At 45.3% G+C, this 21546-nt stretch overlaps 1 protein-coding gene across 4 annotated transcripts in view; it reads right to left on the bottom strand.

Annotated features, from left to right (window-relative positions):
• Window positions 1–21546, bottom strand: part of slc13a3 (solute carrier family 13 member 3) — a 64632-nt gene that overhangs the window by 18158 nt on the left and 24928 nt on the right. For 3 of the 4 annotated variants that reach the window (XM_059980845.1, XM_059980844.1, XM_059980843.1), the window contains 4 exons: window positions 18752–18877; window positions 14264–14353; window positions 10149–10253; window positions 9556–9653 (listed from right to left, as the gene is read on the bottom strand). In XM_059980845.1, coding sequence (XP_059836828.1) covers window positions 9556–9653; window positions 10149–10253; window positions 14264–14353; window positions 18752–18877 — 419 coding nt within the window. Of the gene's footprint in view, window positions 1–3516; window positions 3638–9555; window positions 9654–10148; window positions 10254–14263; window positions 14354–18751; window positions 18878–21546 lie in introns of all 4 variants that reach the window. The other variant, XR_009514137.1, reaches the window with a different exon arrangement.

Here is a 21546-nt window from a genome sequence, read left to right as displayed (position 1 = left end):
CCGCACTATGCAAATGTTTGTAACTTCTAGGATATTGTCTGCCATGCTTGTAGCAAAAAGGGACATTTCGCTAAAAAGTGCAGGAGCATAAAGGGTGAGGTTAAGCCTGGGCAGGGGAAAGCCCAACAGACTCGGGCAGCCACACACCACCGAGGAGAAGCAGACGAAGAGGCAGCGTGTGCCTACAACATGTTTGGGGTGGAAATGGATGAGGGACCACCTGAGCCATATTATGCCACAGTCACTGTCAAGGGAAAGGACATTAAGTTCGAGATTGATTCAGGGGCTACTGCATCGGTCATTAGTGAGGAGACCTACAGGAGGACACGGGGATCCAACCTGTCTCCCTTCAGACCGTCTAAGCTCAAACTCAGGACCTATACGGGGCAGCCCATACCTCATTTAGGGGTGTTATATTGTAGCGGTGTGCTACACGCAGCGCTAAAATTACGACACGGAGTTGGTAACTGCAGTCGAAGGAAAAAACTTTATTCGAAAACTTCAGCCTCACTTTTAAGCCTCTGTCAACCGGCCCCCCATGGCGCAGAGGCTCCAAAGCTCTGTGCTCGCAAACCCCCGTAGGCTATCTAATTGTGAGTCGGTTCGGATACGCTAGGAAATGGGTCGCCACAATATGTGGATATTTCGGCCAGGGGCTGGAAGGCTGAAGCCAGGCTGGTGGTAGCTAAGGGCAGTGGGCCCAGTCTACTGGGCCGTGATTGGCTTCACAAAATCCGGCTCAACTGGCATGAAATTAAGTATGCATACACGATGGAGGACATTCTGCAGCAGTATAGTGACATTTTCAGGGATGAGCTGACCACTCTGAAGGGCGTGACCGTGAAACTCCATGTCGCCCCTGGGGCCACACCACGTTTTTTTAAGCCCAGGTCAGTGCCCTTTGCCATGAAAGGCAAAGTCGAGGTGGAGCTGGTACGTTTACAGGGGCTGGGCATCATGGAGCCCATCCAGTTTTCGAGGTGGGCGGCTCCCATTGTTCCAGTTTTGAAGGCAGATAAAACGGTGAGGGTATGTGAGGACTACAAGCTTACAGTGAATCAGGTCTCTAAGCTGGAGGAGTACCTATTACCACGGGTGGATGACCTGTTTGCGACGCCGTCAGGGGGTAAGCTGTTCACAAAGCTGGACATGAGCCATGCCTACCAACAGCTGCTGCTCGACGAAGATTCAAAGGAGTTTGTCACCATCAATACGCACAAGGGATTATTCAGATACAATCGCCTGGTGTTTGGAGTGGCATCTAGCCCCGTCATTTTCCAATGGACTCTTTGCTGCAGGGGATTCCACACGTAGCAGTGTATCTTGATGGCATTTTGATGACGGGAGAATCTGGCTAACTTAGAACAGGTGCTGAAGAGACTCTCAGATGCAGGGCTGCGGTTGAAACGCGGAAAATGTGTGTTCCTGGCTCCGAGTGTGACCTACCCGGGACACAAGATTACAGCTGAGGGGCTTTGCCCAGTGGAGGACAAAGTGAGAGCTATCAAGGAGGCCCCGAGCCCCAAGAGTGTCACTGAACTCAGATCAGTTTTGGGCACAGTGAATTATTATGGCAAATTTCTTCTGGACCTCTCAAAGGTTTTGGCCCCACTGTACAAGCTGCTTCACAATGACACTAAGTGGCAGTGGGGTGAACAGCAGGAGGAGGCTTTCAAGGAAGTGAAAGAACTCCTGCACTCAGCGAAGCTGCTCGTTCACTATGACCCAGACAAGGAGATCACCATTCCACACAATGCTTCACCCTATGGAGTCGGGGCAGTTCTCTCACATGTAATGGAGGACCTTTCAGAGAAGCCTATTGGTTTTGCTTCACGTACCCTGATGGCTGCTGAGAGGGGATATTCACAGCTAGACAAAGAAGGTCTGGCCACTGTTTTTGCAGTCAAATGTTTTCATCAGTACCTCTATGGACGTGTATTCACAATTGATTAGGACCATAAACCACTGATGAGCCTTTTTAGGGAGACCAGATGCATCCCACCGCTAGCCTCAGCCAAGGATACAGCATTGGGCTCTCACATTGTCAGCCTACCAGTATACTATAGTGTACAGAGTGGGTGGGGATAATGCAAACGCCGATGCGCTGAGATCCTACGTCTGGTGGCCAAGAATGGATCAGGATCTGGAGAACAAGGTAAAATCATGCACACAATGTCAGACCAATCAGAACACGCCGCCACCAGCTCCTTTGCACCCATGGGAGTGGCCAGTCTACCCCTGGTCTAGGCTACATTTGGACTTTGCTGGCCCCTTTATGGGGCAGATGTTTCTTGTAACGGTAGATGCGCATTCCAAATGGATCAAAGCTCACATCATGAGCAACATCACAGCCCCCTCAACCATAGACAAACTCAGGCAAGCGTTTGCAGTCCACGGGTTGCCTGACACTCTGGTCACTGATAATGGCCCGACGTTCACCAGTGAGCTGTTCAGTGAGTTCATGTGGCAGAATGGTGTTCGTCACATTCGGACGGCCCCTTTCCACCCAGCCTCCAATGGCTTGGCTGAGCGGGCTGTTCAGACAGTGAAGGAAGGCCTGAAGCGGATGTCAGGGGACTCTCTTAGTACCCGGCTTTCATGTTTCCTGATTAAATACCGCCTCACTCCACAGACTACAACTGCAAGCACTCCAGCAGAGATGCTGATGGGGTGTAGGCCTAAGTCGAGATTGGACCTGCTGCGCCCGGACATGAAGGCAAAAGTGGAGAGAAAGCAGGAAAAGCAGAAGGAGGGACATGATTAACGTGCGCGAGACAAACAGTTAGAACCAGATGACAATGTCTATGTGAGAAACTTCAGCAATGGCTCCCTGGGGTTATTCTTAAGCAGAGTGGTCCAGTCTCCTATGTTGTTAAGCTGACTGATGGCGTGTATCCGCAGACATCAGGACCATGTGCGCCTGCGTCATGATTCCGGCTCAGAGGGAGACAGTTCCATTGAGTTTCCAATGGTGAGACAGACTACTGGGGAAGCATGTCCACCAGTGACTTTGCTAGAGGGAGACACACTGGCAGAGGGGGCAGAGTCCCCTGAGGAGGGTGGACATTCTCACGCGGACACACAGACTCCTCTCGTGTCCCCAACACTAGATCCACCCAAAACATCCTCACCAGCGGTGTCTGCTGGGTCACCGGGGGTAGATCGCAGTGGCCTCACAAACCTCCTGACAGACTGAATCTTTGATTGGATAGTTTTTCCTGTTGTTAGATTGAATGGTGAATTTGCCGCGTTTTTTTTTTAGGTGTTTTTGTATTGGTAACCTGTTGCTAATGATACCACTGTTTTTATTTCCCAGTTCTTCTACATTTGGGGAATGTTGGATTTTAAAGGGGGAGAAGAGTCGTAATGTGAGTATTATTAAAAGTAAGTTAATACTAATCGGGAAGCTGTTGGCAGCAAGAGGCGGGATCCGGGGTTGGCGGGATCTTTACTTCCGCTCTTTTTACTCCCAGTATGCATTGTATATCGTTCCTCCACCCATGCCGCACGAGGTACCTGGAAGCCTCTGTATTGTAAATATCATTTGCCGTCCCAGATAAAGATGCTCTTTTGGCCATCAAGTTGTTGAGTGGTCTTTTCGTAAAGTAGAAGTTACCACAGCATCCATCACTAAAACCTGCACCAATGGTTCATAGGTTTCATTTAATATCTGAGAATGTATTCACCCAAAAATCCTTACTCTTCACAGACGTCCAAAGAACAGAGAAAAAAACCCCAAAGAATGAATGCTAGAGTAACATTCAAGGCCCAAAAACCTCCCCTCCCAAGCAAAAGCATCAATCTTCCCCCTACTTGCTCCAGCAGAAGCATCAACCCCCACCACCCACCATGCAAAGCCCCCAGAGACAAGGATCTCAAATTCATCAAAACCTGCTCACAATACTCCAAGTAAGGCCTCACCAGTGCTTTTTAAAGTTTCAACATTATATCCTTGCTTTTTATATTCCAGTCCTTTTGAAATGAATGCTAACATTGCATTTGCCCTCCTCGCCACTGACTCAACCTGCAAGTGAACCTTCAAGGAATCCTGCACAAGGACTGTGGTGAACTACATATACCTGTCTGGACATGCCCCCACTGCTGACTGCTCCTGCAGCTCCTCCCACAGACCCCAGTATAAAGGCGATTGAGGCCTGAGCCCTGCCCTCAGTCTCCAGGATGTAGCATGGTGGTCAATTGCTGCTTGTTCTTTCTTCCAGTCAATAAAAGCTGATATCTCGCCTCATGTCTCAGAGAGTTATTGATGGTGCATCAATTTTATTGACTGGAAGTTTAAACCATGGACAGCATTTTACGTCCGGAAAAATTAGACCTTGATCCGCAAGACTCCGAAGACTCTTGCCTTTGAACTCTGGCTTGCATGCTTCCAATCATACTTGGAACAGATTCCAGTGACTAAGCCTGCCACAAAGTACAAAACATTACTATCTAGAGTAAGTCCGAAAGTATTCTCCCTTATCAGGGACCTACCAACCTACCAAGGGGCACTGGACGCCCTTAAAAGACAGAACCTGCGGCCGGTGAACACCGTCTACGCAAGACATCGCTTAGCGACGCGGCAGCAGCAACCCGATGAGACAAGCGCCGGGTTTTTCCGAGCCCTACAGACACTCGTCCAAACTTGCGACTGCAAAAGTCTGACGGCAGAGCAGCATGCGGAGCTGCTAGTACGAGATGCCTTCGTTACGGGGATCAGGTCAGTGTACGTGCACCAGCGGCTGCTGGAAAATGCTGATCTTACTTTACGCTTGGCGATTGAGACGGCCGACATGCTGGAGGCTGCTCTGCAAAACACTGATGCTGTCCAGCCGCGCGATCCCCCGCCGGTTCCATGGACACCTCAGACCCCGCCGCCGACGGTTCCCGCAAGCGAATTCACCAATGCCGCTGCCAGTCGCGAGCCCACGAACTCCATGGACCCGACCACAGCTGCTGCCAGTCGCAAGTCCGTGCAGTGTTACTTCTGCGGACTCAAAAAGCACCCCCGAAAACGCTGCCTGGCTCAAGAAGCTACCTGCTCCAGCTGTGGGAAGAAGGGCCATTTCGCCAAGGTCTGCAAGTCTGAACCACGAGCGGGGTCGGGCAGCACTGCGTGTGAGGCATGGGGGCCGCCATCTTGCCTGCCTGCCTCGTGTGAGGCATGGGGGCCGCCATCTTGCCTGCCCGGATGGGGGCGGCCATCTTTGTTGGTGCCACATCGCCCCGCCTTTGACCCAACGGTGCTTACTGGGCACCTAGATGGCAGTTCAACTCTGGCCTCCGTAACCCTTGACCAAAGCGCCCCACACCAGCTTGCGAGGTCAATGATGGACATCCTGGTGGAGGGGCACAGGACTAGCTGCCTGTTTGACACGGGCAGCACTGAGAGTTTTATTGACCCGGACACGGTGCAACACTGTGGACTCGTGACACAGCCGGTAAGCCAGAGGGTCACCATGGCTTCTAGGTCGTATTCCACAGACATCCGGGTGGGTTGTGTAGCGACATTGGTGGTGCAGGGCACAGAATATTGGAACTTCGCGCTACTGGTCATGCCTCATCTGTGCGTGCCTGTGCTATTGGGGCTGGACTTCCAGAGCCACCTCAGAAGTGTGACTATGGCATATGACAGGCCCCTCCCACCACTCACTGTCAGGAATCCTCAGTTTTGTGGGACTTCGTCATATAACCCGCTACTGACCACACACACACACCCACCCACACATTCCACCCAGCACCATGCCGACAGCTGCGCTACTGACACCACTTGCAGCTTCTCCACCCTCAAGATCCCTCCCCCACCGCTGTTCGCCAACCTGACCCCCGACTGTAAACCTGTGGCAACTAAAAGCAGGAGGTACAGCGCGGGGGACAGGGCCTTCATTCAGTCGGAGGTGAAGTGGCTTCTCAGGGAGGGGATCATTGAGCCAAGCACAAGTCCTTGGAGGGGCCAGGTGGCTGTTGTTCGGACCGGGCAGTAAAATAGGATGGTTGTGAGCTATAGCCAGACTATCAATAGGTTCACGCAGCTTGACACGTACCCCCTACCCTGCATCGCGGATATGGTCAACCAGATAGCTCAGTACAAGGTGTACTCGACAATAGATCTGAAATCCACCTATCACCAGCTCCCCAACCGCCCAGAGGACCCCCCCTACACTGCTCTATCACTTTCTGCGCGTCCCCTTCGGTGTCACAAATGGTGTCTCTGTCTTCCAGAGGGAAATGGACTGGATGGTGGACCAGTGCCAACTGAAGGCCACATTCCCATATCTGGATAACATCACCATCTGTGGTCACAACTGGCCGGATCACAACGCCAACCTCCAACGATTTTTCCAAGTGGCCAAAGCTCTGAACCTTACTTATAACAGGGACAAGTGTGTGTTCAGAACCACCCGACTCACTATCCTTGGGTAAGTCGTGGAGAACGGGGTCATTGGCCCTGATCCCGATTGTATGCGCCCCCTGTTAGAACTCCCTCTTCCCACCACTCTCAAAGCCCTCAGACGGTGCCTGGGCTTCTTTTCCTATTACGCCCAATGGGTCCCCCATTACACAGACAAGGCCCACCCCCTGGTCAAGTCTACCACATTTCCCCTCTCTGCCGAGGCCCGCGCGGCCTTCAGCCGCATTAAAGGGGACATTGCCAAAGCAACGATGCATGCGGTAGACAAGACCATTCCCTTCCAAGTAGAGAGTGATGCCTCCGATTTCGCGCTGGCTGTTACCCTCAATCAGGCAGGCAGGCCAGTAGCATTCTTTTCTCGTACCCTTCAAGGCCCTGAAATTTGGCACTCCACGGTGGAGAAAGAAGCCCAGGCCATAGTGGAAGCTATTAGGCACTGGAGGCACTATCTCGCCGGCAAAAGGTTCACCTTGCTGATCGACCAGCGCTCGGTTGTGTTCATGTTCAGCAACCAACAGCGGGGCAAAATCAAAAATGGTAAAATTTTGCAGTGGAGAATAGAACTCTCCACCTACAACTATGATATCCTGTACCAGCCTGGCAGACTCAATGAGCCCCCTGATGCCCTATCCCGGGGAGCGTGTGCCAGCGTGCAGCTCGACCAGCTATACGCTCTCCATACAGATCTTTGCCACCCGGAGGTCACCCGATTTTATCATTTTGTGAAAGCCTGGAACCTGCTGTACTCCCTTGAGGACATCAGGACAATGACCAGGGACTGCCAAGTCTGCGCTGAGTGCAAACCGCACTTCTACCGTCCTGAAAAGGCGCAACTTGTCAAGGCCACCCGCCCCTTTGAGCAACTGAGTGTTGACTTTAAGGGCTCCCTTCCCTCCACTGACTGCAATGTCTACTTTCTCAACATTATCGACGAGTACTCGTGGTTCCCCTTTGCCATCCCCTGCCCCGACACCACTGCCACGTCCGTCATAAAAGCCCCGTGCCAGCTCTTCACTCTGTTCGGATATCCCTGCTATATCCACAGTGATAGAGGGTCCTCCTTTATGAGTGACGAGCTGCACCAGTACCTGCTGGCTAGGGGCATTGCTACTAGTTGGACCACGAGCTATAATCCCCGGGGAAATGGACAGGTGGAGAGGGAGAAGGCCACACTTTTAGCTCTTAAGTCAAAAGGGTTGCCGGTCTCTCGATGGCAGGAGGTCCTCCCTGAGGCACTCCACTCTATCCGCTCCCTGTTATGTATGTCCACTAATGCCACCCCTCATGAGCACCTCTTTTCTTTTCCCAGCCACTGGGACCACCCTACCGGCTTGGCTGACATCCCCAGGGCCAGTGCTGCTCCAGAAACATGTGAGGAGTAATAAATACTCCCTGCTGGTTGAAAGGGTTCACCTTCTACATGCAAACCCCCAGTATGCCTACGTGGTTTTACCTGATGGGCAGGAGGACACGGTCTCCGTCCGCGACCTGGCACCCGCAGGAGCAGCAGACCACTACCCTGGACACTCTCCGGTAACTATGAACCCTGTACCCGAGGTGACACTGCGCACACCGAGCCCTACACAGACTCCTCACGACACTCATATACCAGGCGCCTCGCACGCGCATATACCAGGCGCCTCGCACACGCGTGAGGGATCACTGACGCCTAGTGGGCTGACACCTCCAGTCAGGCCGGAACCAGCACCGTCTCCGGTGCAATCACCACCAACACCTGTGCAATCACAGCCGGTGCTACGTAGATCGCAGCGACAGATTCGACCACCTGATAGACTTAACCTGTAAATATACTTGTAAGAAACTTCGCCCCATGGGGACTCTCTTTTAAAACAAAGGGGGGGGGGGTGAATGTGGTGAACTACATATACCTGTCTGGACATGCCCCCCCTGCTGACTGCTCCTGTGGCCCCTCCCACTGACCCCGGTATAAAGGCGATTGAGGCCTGAGCCCGGCCTCTCAGTCTCCAGGATGTAGCATGGTGGTCAATTGCTGCTTTTTCTTTCTTCCAGTCAATGAAAGCCGATATCTCGCCTCACGTCTCAGAGAGTTATTGATGGTGCATCAAGGACTCCCAAGTCCCTTTGCACCTCATTTTTTGTATTTCCTCTCTATTTTGAAAATAGTCAGCCTTTCCTTCCTTCTACCAAAGTGCATGACCATACACTTCCCAAACCTGTATTCCCTCTGCCACTTCTTTGCCCATTCTCCTAATCTGTCCAAACCCTTCTGTAGCCTCTCTACTTCCTCCAAACTACCTGTCACCTGCAAACTTTGCAACAAAGCCATCAATTCCATCAACCAAATCAATGACATATACGTAAAAAAAAATCAGTACCAATATACATCTCTGTGGAACACCTCTAGCCACTGGCAGCCAGCCAGAAAAGGCTCTGTTTATTCCCACTCTTTGCCTGCTGCCAAACAGTTACTGCTTTATCCATGCTAGAATCTTTCCTGTAATGCTATGGGCTTCATGATGTGACCTCCACCCGTTGTTTCTAAACCCACCCACATCTGGCTTGCACCATCACACCATGTGACATAGAACTTCTGTCGTGTTGCACCATACAAGATGCTTCTGTATTTTTCACCCCTCCTCACTCCCTTCTGTCATTGTCCAGTTCCTGGCAACAGGTCATCAACCTAAAAAAATTAACCATGTCCCTTTCTCCCCACAGAAGCCCAAGTTTCTCAGTTCTTCTAACGTTACTGCTTTTTACACAGAAATCTGTTTAAATCTGTATATTTAAAGTGGAGATGGATTAATATCTTATAAAATTAAGGAATTAGTTATAGGGAAATTTCATAGAACATAGAACACTACAGAACAAAACTTTGTCCCACAAACTTCGAGCCAACCTTTTAATCTACTCCAAAATCAATCAAACCCTTCCCTTCCACATAGCCCGCCTTTTTTCTTTCATCCATGTGCGAGAAATTGAGGCCAGCATATTGACTGATGGATTCCTGCTCCTTTTTCCTTTTTTGTTTTGTTTTGGTTTTCCCCTCTGTTTCTGTAACTCCTGGCTGAAACTGCACTGGGATTGTTTATCTCCCACATTCCTGACTATTTCCTTCCAAGAGTCTCATCTCCTCCACAATTTGGCCAAAGTAGTTGACGTACCTTTTGGATTGAACCACCACTTCAGCGAAGGCTTTTGGGATGGGAAGAAGCATAGTACAATAACGAACGTCATTCCAGTCACCGCGTCAGTTATATAGCTGGAAAAGAGTTTGTACAAAGCTTAGAGAAGGGAGTTGATCTTTACTGGTGACTCCACCTCTGAGGAAGGAGGAAATGGAAATTCAGTCAAATATGTGTGAGGAATTTTTTTTCAAACTGCTGGAACGACTCTGTGGGTTGAGCAACATCTGTGGATGGTCAACCCACACTAGAGGAATGGACTTTTGGAACAATACTGAAAAGTTTCTTTACTCAGACAAGTGTAATCTTATTTAATTTTCTACTCTTTTTGTTGTGAATGCTCAGTCTGTGAATATTTTGAAATCTGTTGATTAACAGGTTTTTGACTGTTGAAGAAATCAATGGTATGAACTGAAATTGAGATGAAGGACAGCCATGATTTTTATTAAATTATCAGATAAAACTGGAAGGCAATATGACCAATTTCTGCCTCCATTTCTGCTATGCATTTTTTTCAAAATATTTTTACTTTGGCACTTCAGCTTAATAACTTAGAAAGAAGTTTTCCTTACCCCTTTCTGAACAAAATGGCCCATCCGGGAATGAACCTTGGATCTCTTGAGAAAAGCATAGCCGCGAATAAGAAGAAGAAAACTGAAACTGCCCTCTCTGCAAACCTGGAGAGAAGAACAAAGACACATTTATAAAGCATTTCAGAACGTTCCAAAGCAATTTTTTCCCCCAAACCAGGTACTGGATGAACACAGGTCAATGCATCTTATGCACTAATGAATCCATTTGAAATCAGGGTGGCACGGTAGCGCAGTGGTTAGCACTACACTTCACAGTACGAGTGACCTGGGTTCAATTCCCGCTGTTGCCTGAAAGGAGTTTGTACGTTCTCCGTGACCATGTGAGTTTCCTCCGGTTTTCTCCCACAGTCCGAAGATGTAACGGTTGGTTGGTTAATTGGACATTGTAAAGGGATTAATCTTGAGGGGGATAGGGGGGGTTGCTGGGCATTATGGCTCGAAAGGACAGAAGGGCTCATTCCGCACTGCATGCAAATAAAAAAAAACAATAAAACGTTCACGTTATAGAGATGTAGGAAACAGAGCCGGTAATCTATGCATATAGTAATGTGACAATAATCAAATGACTTATTTGTTGATGATGCTGGTTCGGAGATCTCAACCTCACTTTGCAAAATAAGTTACCGATAATAAGTTGCTAACCTTTGTAAATGGAATCCACTTACACTTTCGTTAACCGGCCAAATTCATGCAGTTAAAATGATGATTTTACCAAAATATTGAATGTATTTCAAAATATCCCTTTTTTTAAATTAAGAAGTTTTTCGATCAGGTTGACTCTATTATTTCATTTTTTGTTTAGAATAATAAAAGACCAAGAATTGGTAAATATCATTGACAGAAATTAAAAAAAGATGGAGGTCTTGCTTTGCCTAATTTAAGAATGTATTATTGGGCTGTTAATATACGTTACAGTATTGAGCTGATAGAAATGAACAACCACCTTGGGCTGATTTGGAACTGAATGCTGTGAAACAGTTTCACTTAACCTCATTATTAGGAGCTTCTCTACCTGTACAACTGGCCAAAATTACTAATTTAAATTATATCCTGTGATTAAGCAGTCATTACGAATTTGGTTCCAGTTTTGTAAGTTTTTTAATCTCAAAAAATTTAAACTTTTTAGTTTAATTTATCGAAATTATTTATTTAAACCTTTATTCAGTGATCCTACCTTTCTTCTTTGGAGGAATAAAGGAGTTTATTCCTTCACGGATCTTTTCCAAGATGGCTATTTGATGTCTTTTGAGAAATTAGTAACTAAATACTCTCTCTTGTATTCATATTTCCTGCAATATCTTCAGTTCAGACACTTCCTACAAAAATACTTGAGTAATTTTCCATATATACAAGATTCTGACCTGTTAGATATTATTTTTAAAACGAATCCTTTAGTGAAGGGTTTTATTGGGAAAATTTATAATTTATTGTTACAACAGCACAATTACCCTTCACTTAAGATTAAGCAAGGTTGGAAGAGAGAGCTTAACATGACCCTGATAACAGAAGATTGGTTGCGGATTTTGAAGTTGGTTAACTTTTCTTCGATTTGTGCCAATCAGTCTTTAATTCAATTTAAAATCATACATCATTACTATTTGACAAAGGAGAGACTGTCTAAAATGTTTCCTAATGTTTTACATCTGTCAGTGTGACAGATGTAAAACCGAGACAGTCACATTTACACATATGTTTTGGTCGTGTTCTATACTGAAACATTTTTGTAAGTCTATTTTCTCTACAATTTCTAAAGTTTTAAAAATTAATTAACAACCTAATAAATTGACAGTTTTATTTGGTATAATCCCTCAATATATTCATGGTATTTCTCCATCAGACCAACATGTAATTGCATTTGTTACATTATTGGCCAGAAGGGCTAGTTTGTTGAAATGGAAAGATGCTTCTGCTCCATCCGCTACTATCATCTGATTTGAGTTCATTAATATGGTTTCCTTCTGATTTTTCTTTAAATGGATTTGAGTTGGCGGATTGATGTTTTTTTAATGGAAGCTTGTATGTATGATGTATGGCTCCAGGGCTTTTTTTAAGTTAGTAGGGGTTCTTTTTCTTTCAAAAAAATTCTTAACACTTTATTTTTCTTCTTATTATTGATATATTGCTTAGCTTTGTTAATCTATTATTTGCTAATTTAATTCCTTATTGCACATAATGACATGTTGACTTAATGTATTTTTTTTTGTTAATCTTCCATAATAATTAATAAAAAAGATTTTAAAATGAATAAGTTGCTAACCTTTTGCAGGCAGGGAGTATCTGCCTACTTTTTAAACACATATTCTGGTTAAGACACCGCTTAAATCTGTCCTACAATTCTTTGGTATAGCTTTTATATCTACTCAAGATGACCTATGTCTTCGCACAGGTCTTTAATTTAAGACTTCATCCAAAAGAGGTCACTCCATCAACACTACACTAGTCTGTCCCATGGATTTGGTGCATAGTAGATATCACCATGAACTGTGTCGTATGACGTGGGCGATCATGGTCTTTCCATGAGCATGATTGTCCTAGGACCATGGGGTTCTTCTCACCACTCCAGATACAACTAGGAAGTTGCTTAATTTTCTTGGATATCATGAGTTCTACTGTGTGTACCTTTCCCAGTCATTGGTTCCCAGAAGGTGCTTTACAACACATCTATCCTTCAGTTTTCCCACTCTTTTCCCCACTTTACCACAGAATTTCAGAAGAACTCTCTTGGTGAAGTAACTGACTCTTCAGTGTAGTGATAACAGGATGTCTACATCTACTGTAGCTGGTGGGATGGAGGTACGTCTCCACCAAAGGAGGTGTAAGGTGCTCCTTCCCTCAGCTAGCCTGTGGGTCACCCTTGGGCAAGATGTAGCATCTGCTTAGCCCCCTACTCCCAATACGAAGCCGTAGGAGTAGGTGGTGAAAGGTTGTATGAGCAGCTGCTCCACATCACAAGTCCACTGACACCAGGCAGACAATCACTGAAGAGCACTGGTAATGACTGGGGTCACCGGTCTTGTGTAAACACTGCCCTGAAGGCGGCAATGACAAACCGCTTCTGTAGGAAAATTTACCAAGAACAGTCATGATCAAGAGCATGATCACTCACGTCATACAGTACGACACGGCACACAACGAACCAAATGTATATCTAATAGAAGTTACACTGAATGTGAGGGCAACACACACAGAATCCTGGGGGATCTCAGCAAATTAGGTTGCACATATAGAGGAGCATGAACAGCTGACATTCTGGGCTGAGACCCTTCATCAGGATGGAGAGGAAGGGCGAGGAAGCTGCAGTTAAAAAGGTGGAGGGAGCAGAAGGAGTACAAGCAAGGTAATAGGTGAGAGGGAAGGTAGGTGAGTGGGGGCTGTGGGGAGGGAGAATGAAGCAAGATGCTGGGAACTGATAGCTGGAAGGAGTAAAGGGCTGGAGAAGAAAGGATCTGATAGGAGAAGAGAGTGGACCATGGAAGGAAGGGAAGGTGAAGGGAACCAGAGAGAGCTGATGGGCAGGTGAGGAGAAGGGGTGAGAGGAAGAGGAATGAAAAAGGGAGAAGGTGGAGGGGAGAGAAATTACTGAAAGTTAGAGAAATCGATGTTCATAACATCAGGTTGGAGGCTATCCAGATGGAGTATGAGGTGTTGCTCCTCCATCCTGAGTGTAGCCTCATTGTCGCAGTAGAGGAGGCCATGGGCTGACACGTTGGAATGGGAATGGGAAGTCGAATTGAAACTGGAGGCCACTGGGAAATCCTGCTCATTACGGTGGAGATTGAATGTGATTTTGGGAATGAGAATTATTAGATTTAATAGAGACCAAGTATTGGATTGATGTGATTACAATTGAGAGCTGAGAGAGAGAGAGAGAAAAAGTCACCATCTATATTGGTGGTGGCAACCTCATTTTGCAACATAGGTTACCGATAATAAATTGCCAACCTTTTGCAGGCGGGGTGACTACTCTTAAACACATATTCCAAATGCTGCATGGATTTCAGAAAAGTGGAGCGGAAATGTTTTAATATGTCCCAGCCTGACAACACAGGAGAAAAGACAAAAACAAGTCAGCGTTGTAGATCATCCATGCTTACGTGATTGGTCCCAGTTTATTGTACTCGCTCTTTATCACATCCGTCACCCTGGCTTCGGCCTCACTATCGCTTGACTTCTTGCCACATGACCTAAAAGGAAGGGGTAGAAAGTGGGGGAAAAAAGGAAACTTGAGAATTGTCACCCCGACATATACAGCAAAGCTTCAGAACAGAAACCAACAGGGTGGTAGTGAATTAAAACTTTTGAAACCATGGTCTAAATTAGGTTATAAAGATCAACATATTATACTGAGAATTCTGTATACCTTTGTCTATTTTATCCTTGCATCTTATTATTGTGTTTAACAACCTTCCACCAAACAACAGGAGAAAGCCCAGTTGTAAGAAGTCAATAAATAACTCAAAGTTAATATGGAATTCATAATATATTTATATTGTAATTGTTATCTCATTATATAGTCAAAGTACTACAGTAGAGAAACAGGCCCTTCCACCCATCTAGTCTGTGCTGGCCATCAACCTGCACCCAGACCATGGCCCTCAATACCCCTCCTATCCATGTACCTACTCAAACTTCTCTTAAATGTTGAGATCGAACATGCATCCACCAATTCCACTGGCAGCTCGTTCCACACACTCACCAGCCTCCAAATGAGGAAGTTCCCCTTCAGGTTCCCTTTAATTATTTCACCTTTCATCCGAAACCTATGACTTCTAATTCGAACCTGAGGGGGAAAGCTTGCATGCATTTGCCTGAATTTTGTACAAGATCTCCCCTCATTCTCCTGCACTCCAGGGAATGAAGTCCTAACTTATTTAACATTTCCCTATGTGGTGAACTATGTGCCTGTCTGGACACGCCCCCTGCTGACTGCTCCTGTAGCTCCTCCCAAAGGCCCCTGTATAAAGGCGATCTGAGGCCTGACGCTCGGCCTCAGTCTCCAGGACATAGTATGATGGACACTCACTCCTGGTTCCTTCTTCCAGTCAATAAAAGCCGATATCTCGCCTTACGTCTCAGTGTGAGTTATTGATGGTGCATCACCCTATAACTTAGATCAGTTGTGTATTTAATATTTGAGTAATATTGTAAATATATTGTTTGATTAAGCATTGTTTGTTTAAATAATTCATATTACAGGTTATATGTAAAACTACGTAAATGGTGTACATCATCATGCCATCACATCATAAGTACAGGCAGTCCCCGGGTAACGAACAAATTCCGTTCCCGAGTTCGTCTTTAAGTCGGATTTGTACATGTCGGAACTGATACATCCGGTATTATTTAGCATCAGTTTGTCAAACGTTTGACTTAGTATATAGTATATATTTTACCTTTCTATGCATATAAAACACTTAAGAAACATATGTACTTCAATAACTAAACCACTGTGTTACTTAGTAATAATTGTAGCTTTCATCGGGGCAGGGCCTTTCACATGCTCCATTATTCTCACTTTATCCTTTACCTGTATCCTTTAAAGTTGGTCAGATCATTGACTGACTGTAGCCTAAAGCTTTTCCAATGACCAATGACATTTCACCTCTCTCCAATCGTTTTATTAATTCCACTTTATTTTCAATTGTGATCGTTTTCCATCAATGGAACAGAAAACTGCAGATTTTATGTTCTATCGCTGAGCAGCAGTGAACCGTCTGATTGGCCAATTAGAGTTCTCTTTAGGATCTAGTTGACTTGATCAACATTTCTGATCTGGCTATTGTTCACGATCACACTTAATTAAAAAAAATACAGCAGCAACCGCGGGCAGTGGGTCACTCTGAGTCCTAAAGTCCACCTGCACTGAGACAGGTTAAATGGGACAAGTGGGGTGGTGCTGACTGGAAAAGGGGGATCAGGGTGAATCTTGCAAAGAAATATTTAAGCCAAATACAAAGTTACACACTCAACACAGTGTTAACGGCAACGACTTAAAATGGCAGATGGCATTTTCCTCCCTCCATTCATGAGTATGAGTTGTCTGTAAGTCAGAAGTTGGTAACTCGGGGACTGCCTATACATGCCACACTTAAAGTGAAAACAAAACTAAACCATGCAGGTTCTGGCTTTGTGCTTCTCTTTCAATTAGTTTTACAATTTGGAGTTACAAAGCTTAACAAGTTGGCTTTGTAAGGGTATTCCTCTAAGGCTACGTCCACACTACACCGGATAAATCCATAACCGAAGCTTTTCCTCTTTGTTTTTACCCTCCGTCCACACTAAAATGGCGTTTTCATCCCCCAAAACTAGAGCTTTTCAGAAATGCTCTCCAGGGTGTGTAAATTTGAAAACGCCACTTGGCCAGAGCAGTGTGGACGGGGTAACCAGAGGAATCTAAAAATGCTGTCATGCCGTGCCGGAACAGATTGTGACAGCAGCGCGCCATTTCATTATTTTCTTGTACGCAACCTAACAATTTCAGAACAGACGGCAACAAGACTGAAGCCAGAAGAGTTAGAAATGTACTCACCAAATACTTTGACCTATAACTTACTGAATAAATAAGTATACTCACTTTGCCCTGTTTTCTGTCCTTGCTTGTATGAAGGTGGTTTACCTATTTATGCAAGTACTTCTCTGACAATAGATGTGTAACAGCCTAATGTCACATTGTATAGAAATACAAGATAACCCTGATGCAGATATGTTTTATACATTTAACAAGGTGCTTTATTAATGCAACAGAGTTAGTCAGTTTTTCAATGTTCGTCATCAGCTGGGTCATACCGTCCGTGAACTCCCTGTTGGATACCTCCATGTGCTCCAGTATTTGTTTTTTTTTCACGCTTAAGTCCTCCTGCTCAAGAGCCAACAGCTGCCCGTTGTTTAAGTTTCTCTAGTCTGAAACTGAACAAACATGCACTGTCTTCACAGCGAGATTCAACACCAAACATGTCGCTTGTTTTCGGTAGATGTGTCCTGCGCATGCGCAGCAGGAGGAGATTCGCCAAAATCTCCATTTCAATGTGGATAGAGATATTTTTAAAAGCACAAAGTGTGGATGCCTATCGTTTTTATGCGAAACTGGCGTTTTCAAAATTACCTGGTCTAGTGTGGACGTAGCCTAAGTAGGCATTTTGGTGGAATTCATTAGATGATTTTCAAATCAAAGCAAGTAAGCCTGAAACTAATGAATATTCATGAACCTTAAGTAACAATCTGTTTGTCTCTCCACATATGCTGTTTGATTATTCCCAGCATTTTCTATTTTTATTTCAGATTTCCAGCATCTGCATTTCTTTTTTCCTTGCTTTTCAGAACCCAGAACTATACTTTCAGATACACCTTGACGCAAATTTCCTGGCCACATACCTAACAGGAAAGTTATCAATAAGATTGAAAAAGTATTGACAGAATTTACAAGGACACTGCTGAGGACCTGAGTTATAGGGAAAGGTTGAATAGGTTAGAAGTGTAGGGGAACAAGGGGAAATTTGCTAGAGGTATACAAAATTGTGAGTGTTATAGATAGGGTAAATGCAAGCAGGCTTTTTCCACTGAGGCTGGGAGACACTAGAACTAGAGGTCATAGGTTAAGGGTGAAAAGTGAACTGTTTAAGGGGAACCTGAGGGGGAACTTCTTCATTCAGGGTGTTGAGAGTGTGGAATGAGCTGCCAGCGGATGCAGTTTGATTTCAACGTTTAAGAGAAGTTTGGGTAAGTACATGGACAGAAGCGATAGGAGGCTCAATGGTCTGGATGCAAGTTGATTACACTGTTATGCAGAGTATTAGTTTGGTACAGACTGTCTCGGCCAAAGGGCCATTTTCTGTGCTGTAGTGCTCAATGATTCCAAGTAGGTTACAGAGGTATATAAATTAAGAATTACAGATATGCATGAAATGAGTCACAAATAGAACCACTAGGTCCAGCTGAGGCTTTAGTTCCCACCCACACTTTGTTCGATATTGGCAGCGGAAAGGAAACACAAGTGGCCGGAGCAGCCAATCAGATTGAGGAACTCAGCGGGTCAAGCCATGCATCAGGGAGGTGCTACAAGTCCACCTCCAGGACTACATATCCTTTCTGAAGCTTCTTCCCTGTAGATATCCAGCTCACTCAGTTGTGATACCCTAACTGTCCCTGCACAACATCCACTAAATGGTTTGTTGTGATCTCCTTGTTATGTTGATAATTATCGAGTCTGTTCATATGTTAACTTACTTAATTATTGACATTTGCACATGTGACCATTCTGATCATTGTTGATTACACTATTGTCTTGTAAATTGTTGGTTACTATTGCATTGCCTGTGTTTTATGAACCACAATCAATTTTGTTGGGTTTCACCTACAAGGAATAAAACAATTCTGATTCTGATCTGTGGGTGGAAATAGATTGCTGGAAAGTTGCATAATCCTGCACAGATTTTGTTTGGCCTGCTGAGCTCCTTCAGCTGATTATATCAGTAGGGATAACGTTTGGAGATGGGGGCAGATGAACATACTAAAACTTGGACCATAGGTACACAAGAAATATTTCAACTCAGGATTGCTTCCATTTCATTTGTTCCTCTAGATACCTTCTACCGAATCCTCCATACAGGAAAGCGATCCAGAGCCAGCCGATGATCAGAAAGATGATGGCGAGAGGGAAGGAAAACATAAACCAGGAGGAAAAATTCACCATGTCATTGCCAGGGAAGTAACTGAAACAGAGTAAGATTAGTCCTCAGTCTCATAACATGAAGAAACATATTAATTCACATCATATCATTTGCAAACCTTTAAAATTGATTTCCTTACCCAAGGAGCCATGAGAAGAGAGGTTAGGATAGGGGGTATCACTAACTCTTTTTCCAACGCGTGTTTCCAAAGGGTGGTATGAATCAAAGCTTCCACATGCATGAATTGAGGCAAGACAGACCATAAGACCATAAAACATAGGAGCAGCATTAGGCCATTTAGCCTATTGAATCTGCTCCACTATTTCATCATGGCTAATCCATTTTCTTCTTAACCCCATTTTCCTGTTTTTACACTTTATATATCTGAAGAAACTTTAGGTATTATCTAATATTACTGGCTAGTTTGTTTTCATATTCTATCTTTAATAATTTTAATTGCCTTCTGTTGGTTTTTAAAAAGCTTCCAAATCCTCTAATTTCCCACTGTTTTTTGCTCTATTATTTGCTCTCTCTCTGGCTTTTTTGTTGGCTTTGACTTCTCTTGTTAGCTATGGTCGTGTCATCTTCCCTTTAGAATTCTTGTTCCTCTTTGGAATATATATATATATATATATATATCCCGTGCCTTCTGATCCAGAAATTCCAGCCATTGCTGCTCTGCCATCATCCCTGCCAGTGTTCTTTAACAATCAATTCTGTCCAACTCCTCTCCCATGCCTCTGTAATTCCCTTTACTTCACTGTAATACTGATACATCTGGCTATAGCTTCTCCTTCTCAAATTTCAGGGTGAATTCAATCATACTATGATCATTTCCCCTAAGGTTATCTTTTACCTTCAGCTCTCTAATCAATTCTGGTTCATTGCACAACACCCAATCCAGAATTGCTGATCCTTTAGTGGGATCAACCATGAGCTGCTCTAAAAAGCCATCTGGTGGGCACTCTAGAAATTCTGTTTCCTGTGATCCAACACCAAACTGATTTTCCCAATCTGTCTGCATATTGAAGTCCCCCATGACTATTGTAACATTGCCCTTTCACAATGCATTTTCTATCTCCCACTGTAACTTGTAGGCCACATCCTTATTTCTGTTTGGGGGGGGGTCTGTATACAACCCCCATCAGGGTATTTTTACCCTTGCAGTTCCTTCAGCTCTATGCACAATGATTTAACCCCTTCTGACCCCATGTCACCTCTTTCTCATGATCTAATTTAATTTTTTTACCAGCAGAGCAAATGCCACCACCTCTGCCTTCCTGCCTACCCTTTCAATACAATATGCATCCTTGGGCATTAAGCTCCCAGCTATAATCTTTCAGCCATTATTCAGCGATGCCTACAACATTATACTGCCACGGTCCCGATCATTAATTCCCTATCTTTCTCCAAATTTCCTTTGATTGTGCCACAGCTCCAACCACTAATTTCCCATTTGCTTCTAATTCTCTTTGATGTTGACACACCTGGTTTCCATCAAGATCTGCAGCATAAGAACCCCGGCGTTACAACCACTAGTCACCAGATAGTTGGTTTTGTCTGTGTGGTAATTAACGTTTCCCAGCCACTTAGGACCGTGTGTTCTAAGTTTGCTCCAATTTCAAGATTTATCTATGAAACTCCATCTCTCTGTGTCAAGGCTCCGTGTCAAGATCCCTCCTGGTTGCTGTTCAACGTTCACGTCTGCATAAGCATCCTAACTCAGTCTCCGTGCCTGTGTCCTGCACTTGGGTTCGCTCCATTCACTCATTGCAACACATACCTGCCAATCTGTAATTCTGCTGTGAGTTCACCGACTTTATTCCATATATCGTGCACATTCAGTCCAGTACTCACCCTTTTCGATTCTGTCGCACCATGTTCAACTTTTTGGTTCCTAACTTTGTCTGAGGTCTTACCGATATCTGCCTCCACAACCTCTCTGCTAACTATTCTGGCACTCTGGTCCCCATCACCCTGGAATGCTCATTTAAACCCCATGGTGCAGCATGAACAAACCTTCCCGCTGGGATATTAGAAGAAAGCCCAATGATCCAAAAATTCTCCTACACCAACTCTTTAGCCACATATTAAACTATATAATCTTCCTAGTTCTGGCCTCACTAGCACGTGGCACGGGTATCAACCCTGAGATCACAATGCTGGAGAACCTGCCCTTTAACTTAGCACCTAACTCCCTGAACTCCCAATGCAGAACCTCGTCCTACCCACGTCATTGGTACCTACATGGACCATGACTTCTGGTTGTCGACCCTCTTAAGAATGCTGAGGACTTGATCTGAGATATATCAGACCCTGGCACCTGGGAGGCAACATACAATCCAGGAATCTTGTTCTCACCCACAGAACCTCCTGTCTATTCCCCTAACTAATGAATCACCTTTCTCCACAGCATGCCTCTCTTCCCCCTTCCCTTCTGAGTCACAGAGGCAGACTCAGTGCCAGAGAGCTGACCACTGTGACTTTCCTCTGTTAGGTCCCGACTGTATCCAAAATGGCATACCTGCTGTTGAGGCCACAGGCATACTCTGCACAGGCTCCTTACCCCCTTTGCACTTCCTGTCACACAGTTTCCTGTGTCCTGCACCCTGGGTGTAACTACTTCTCTGTATGTCCTGTCTATCACCCCCTCAGCCTCCCAAATGAGCTGGAGTTCCATCAGTTCCAGCTCCAACTCCTTAACGAGATTT

This window comes from Hypanus sabinus, chromosome 9, assembly GCF_030144855.1.
Source record: "Hypanus sabinus isolate sHypSab1 chromosome 9, sHypSab1.hap1, whole genome shotgun sequence".
In the NCBI taxonomy this organism is placed as follows: Eukaryota; Metazoa; Chordata; class Chondrichthyes; order Myliobatiformes; family Dasyatidae; genus Hypanus; species Hypanus sabinus.
Note: the sequence above shows the minus strand (reverse complement) of the source record. Positions and strands in the feature narration are given on the sequence as shown.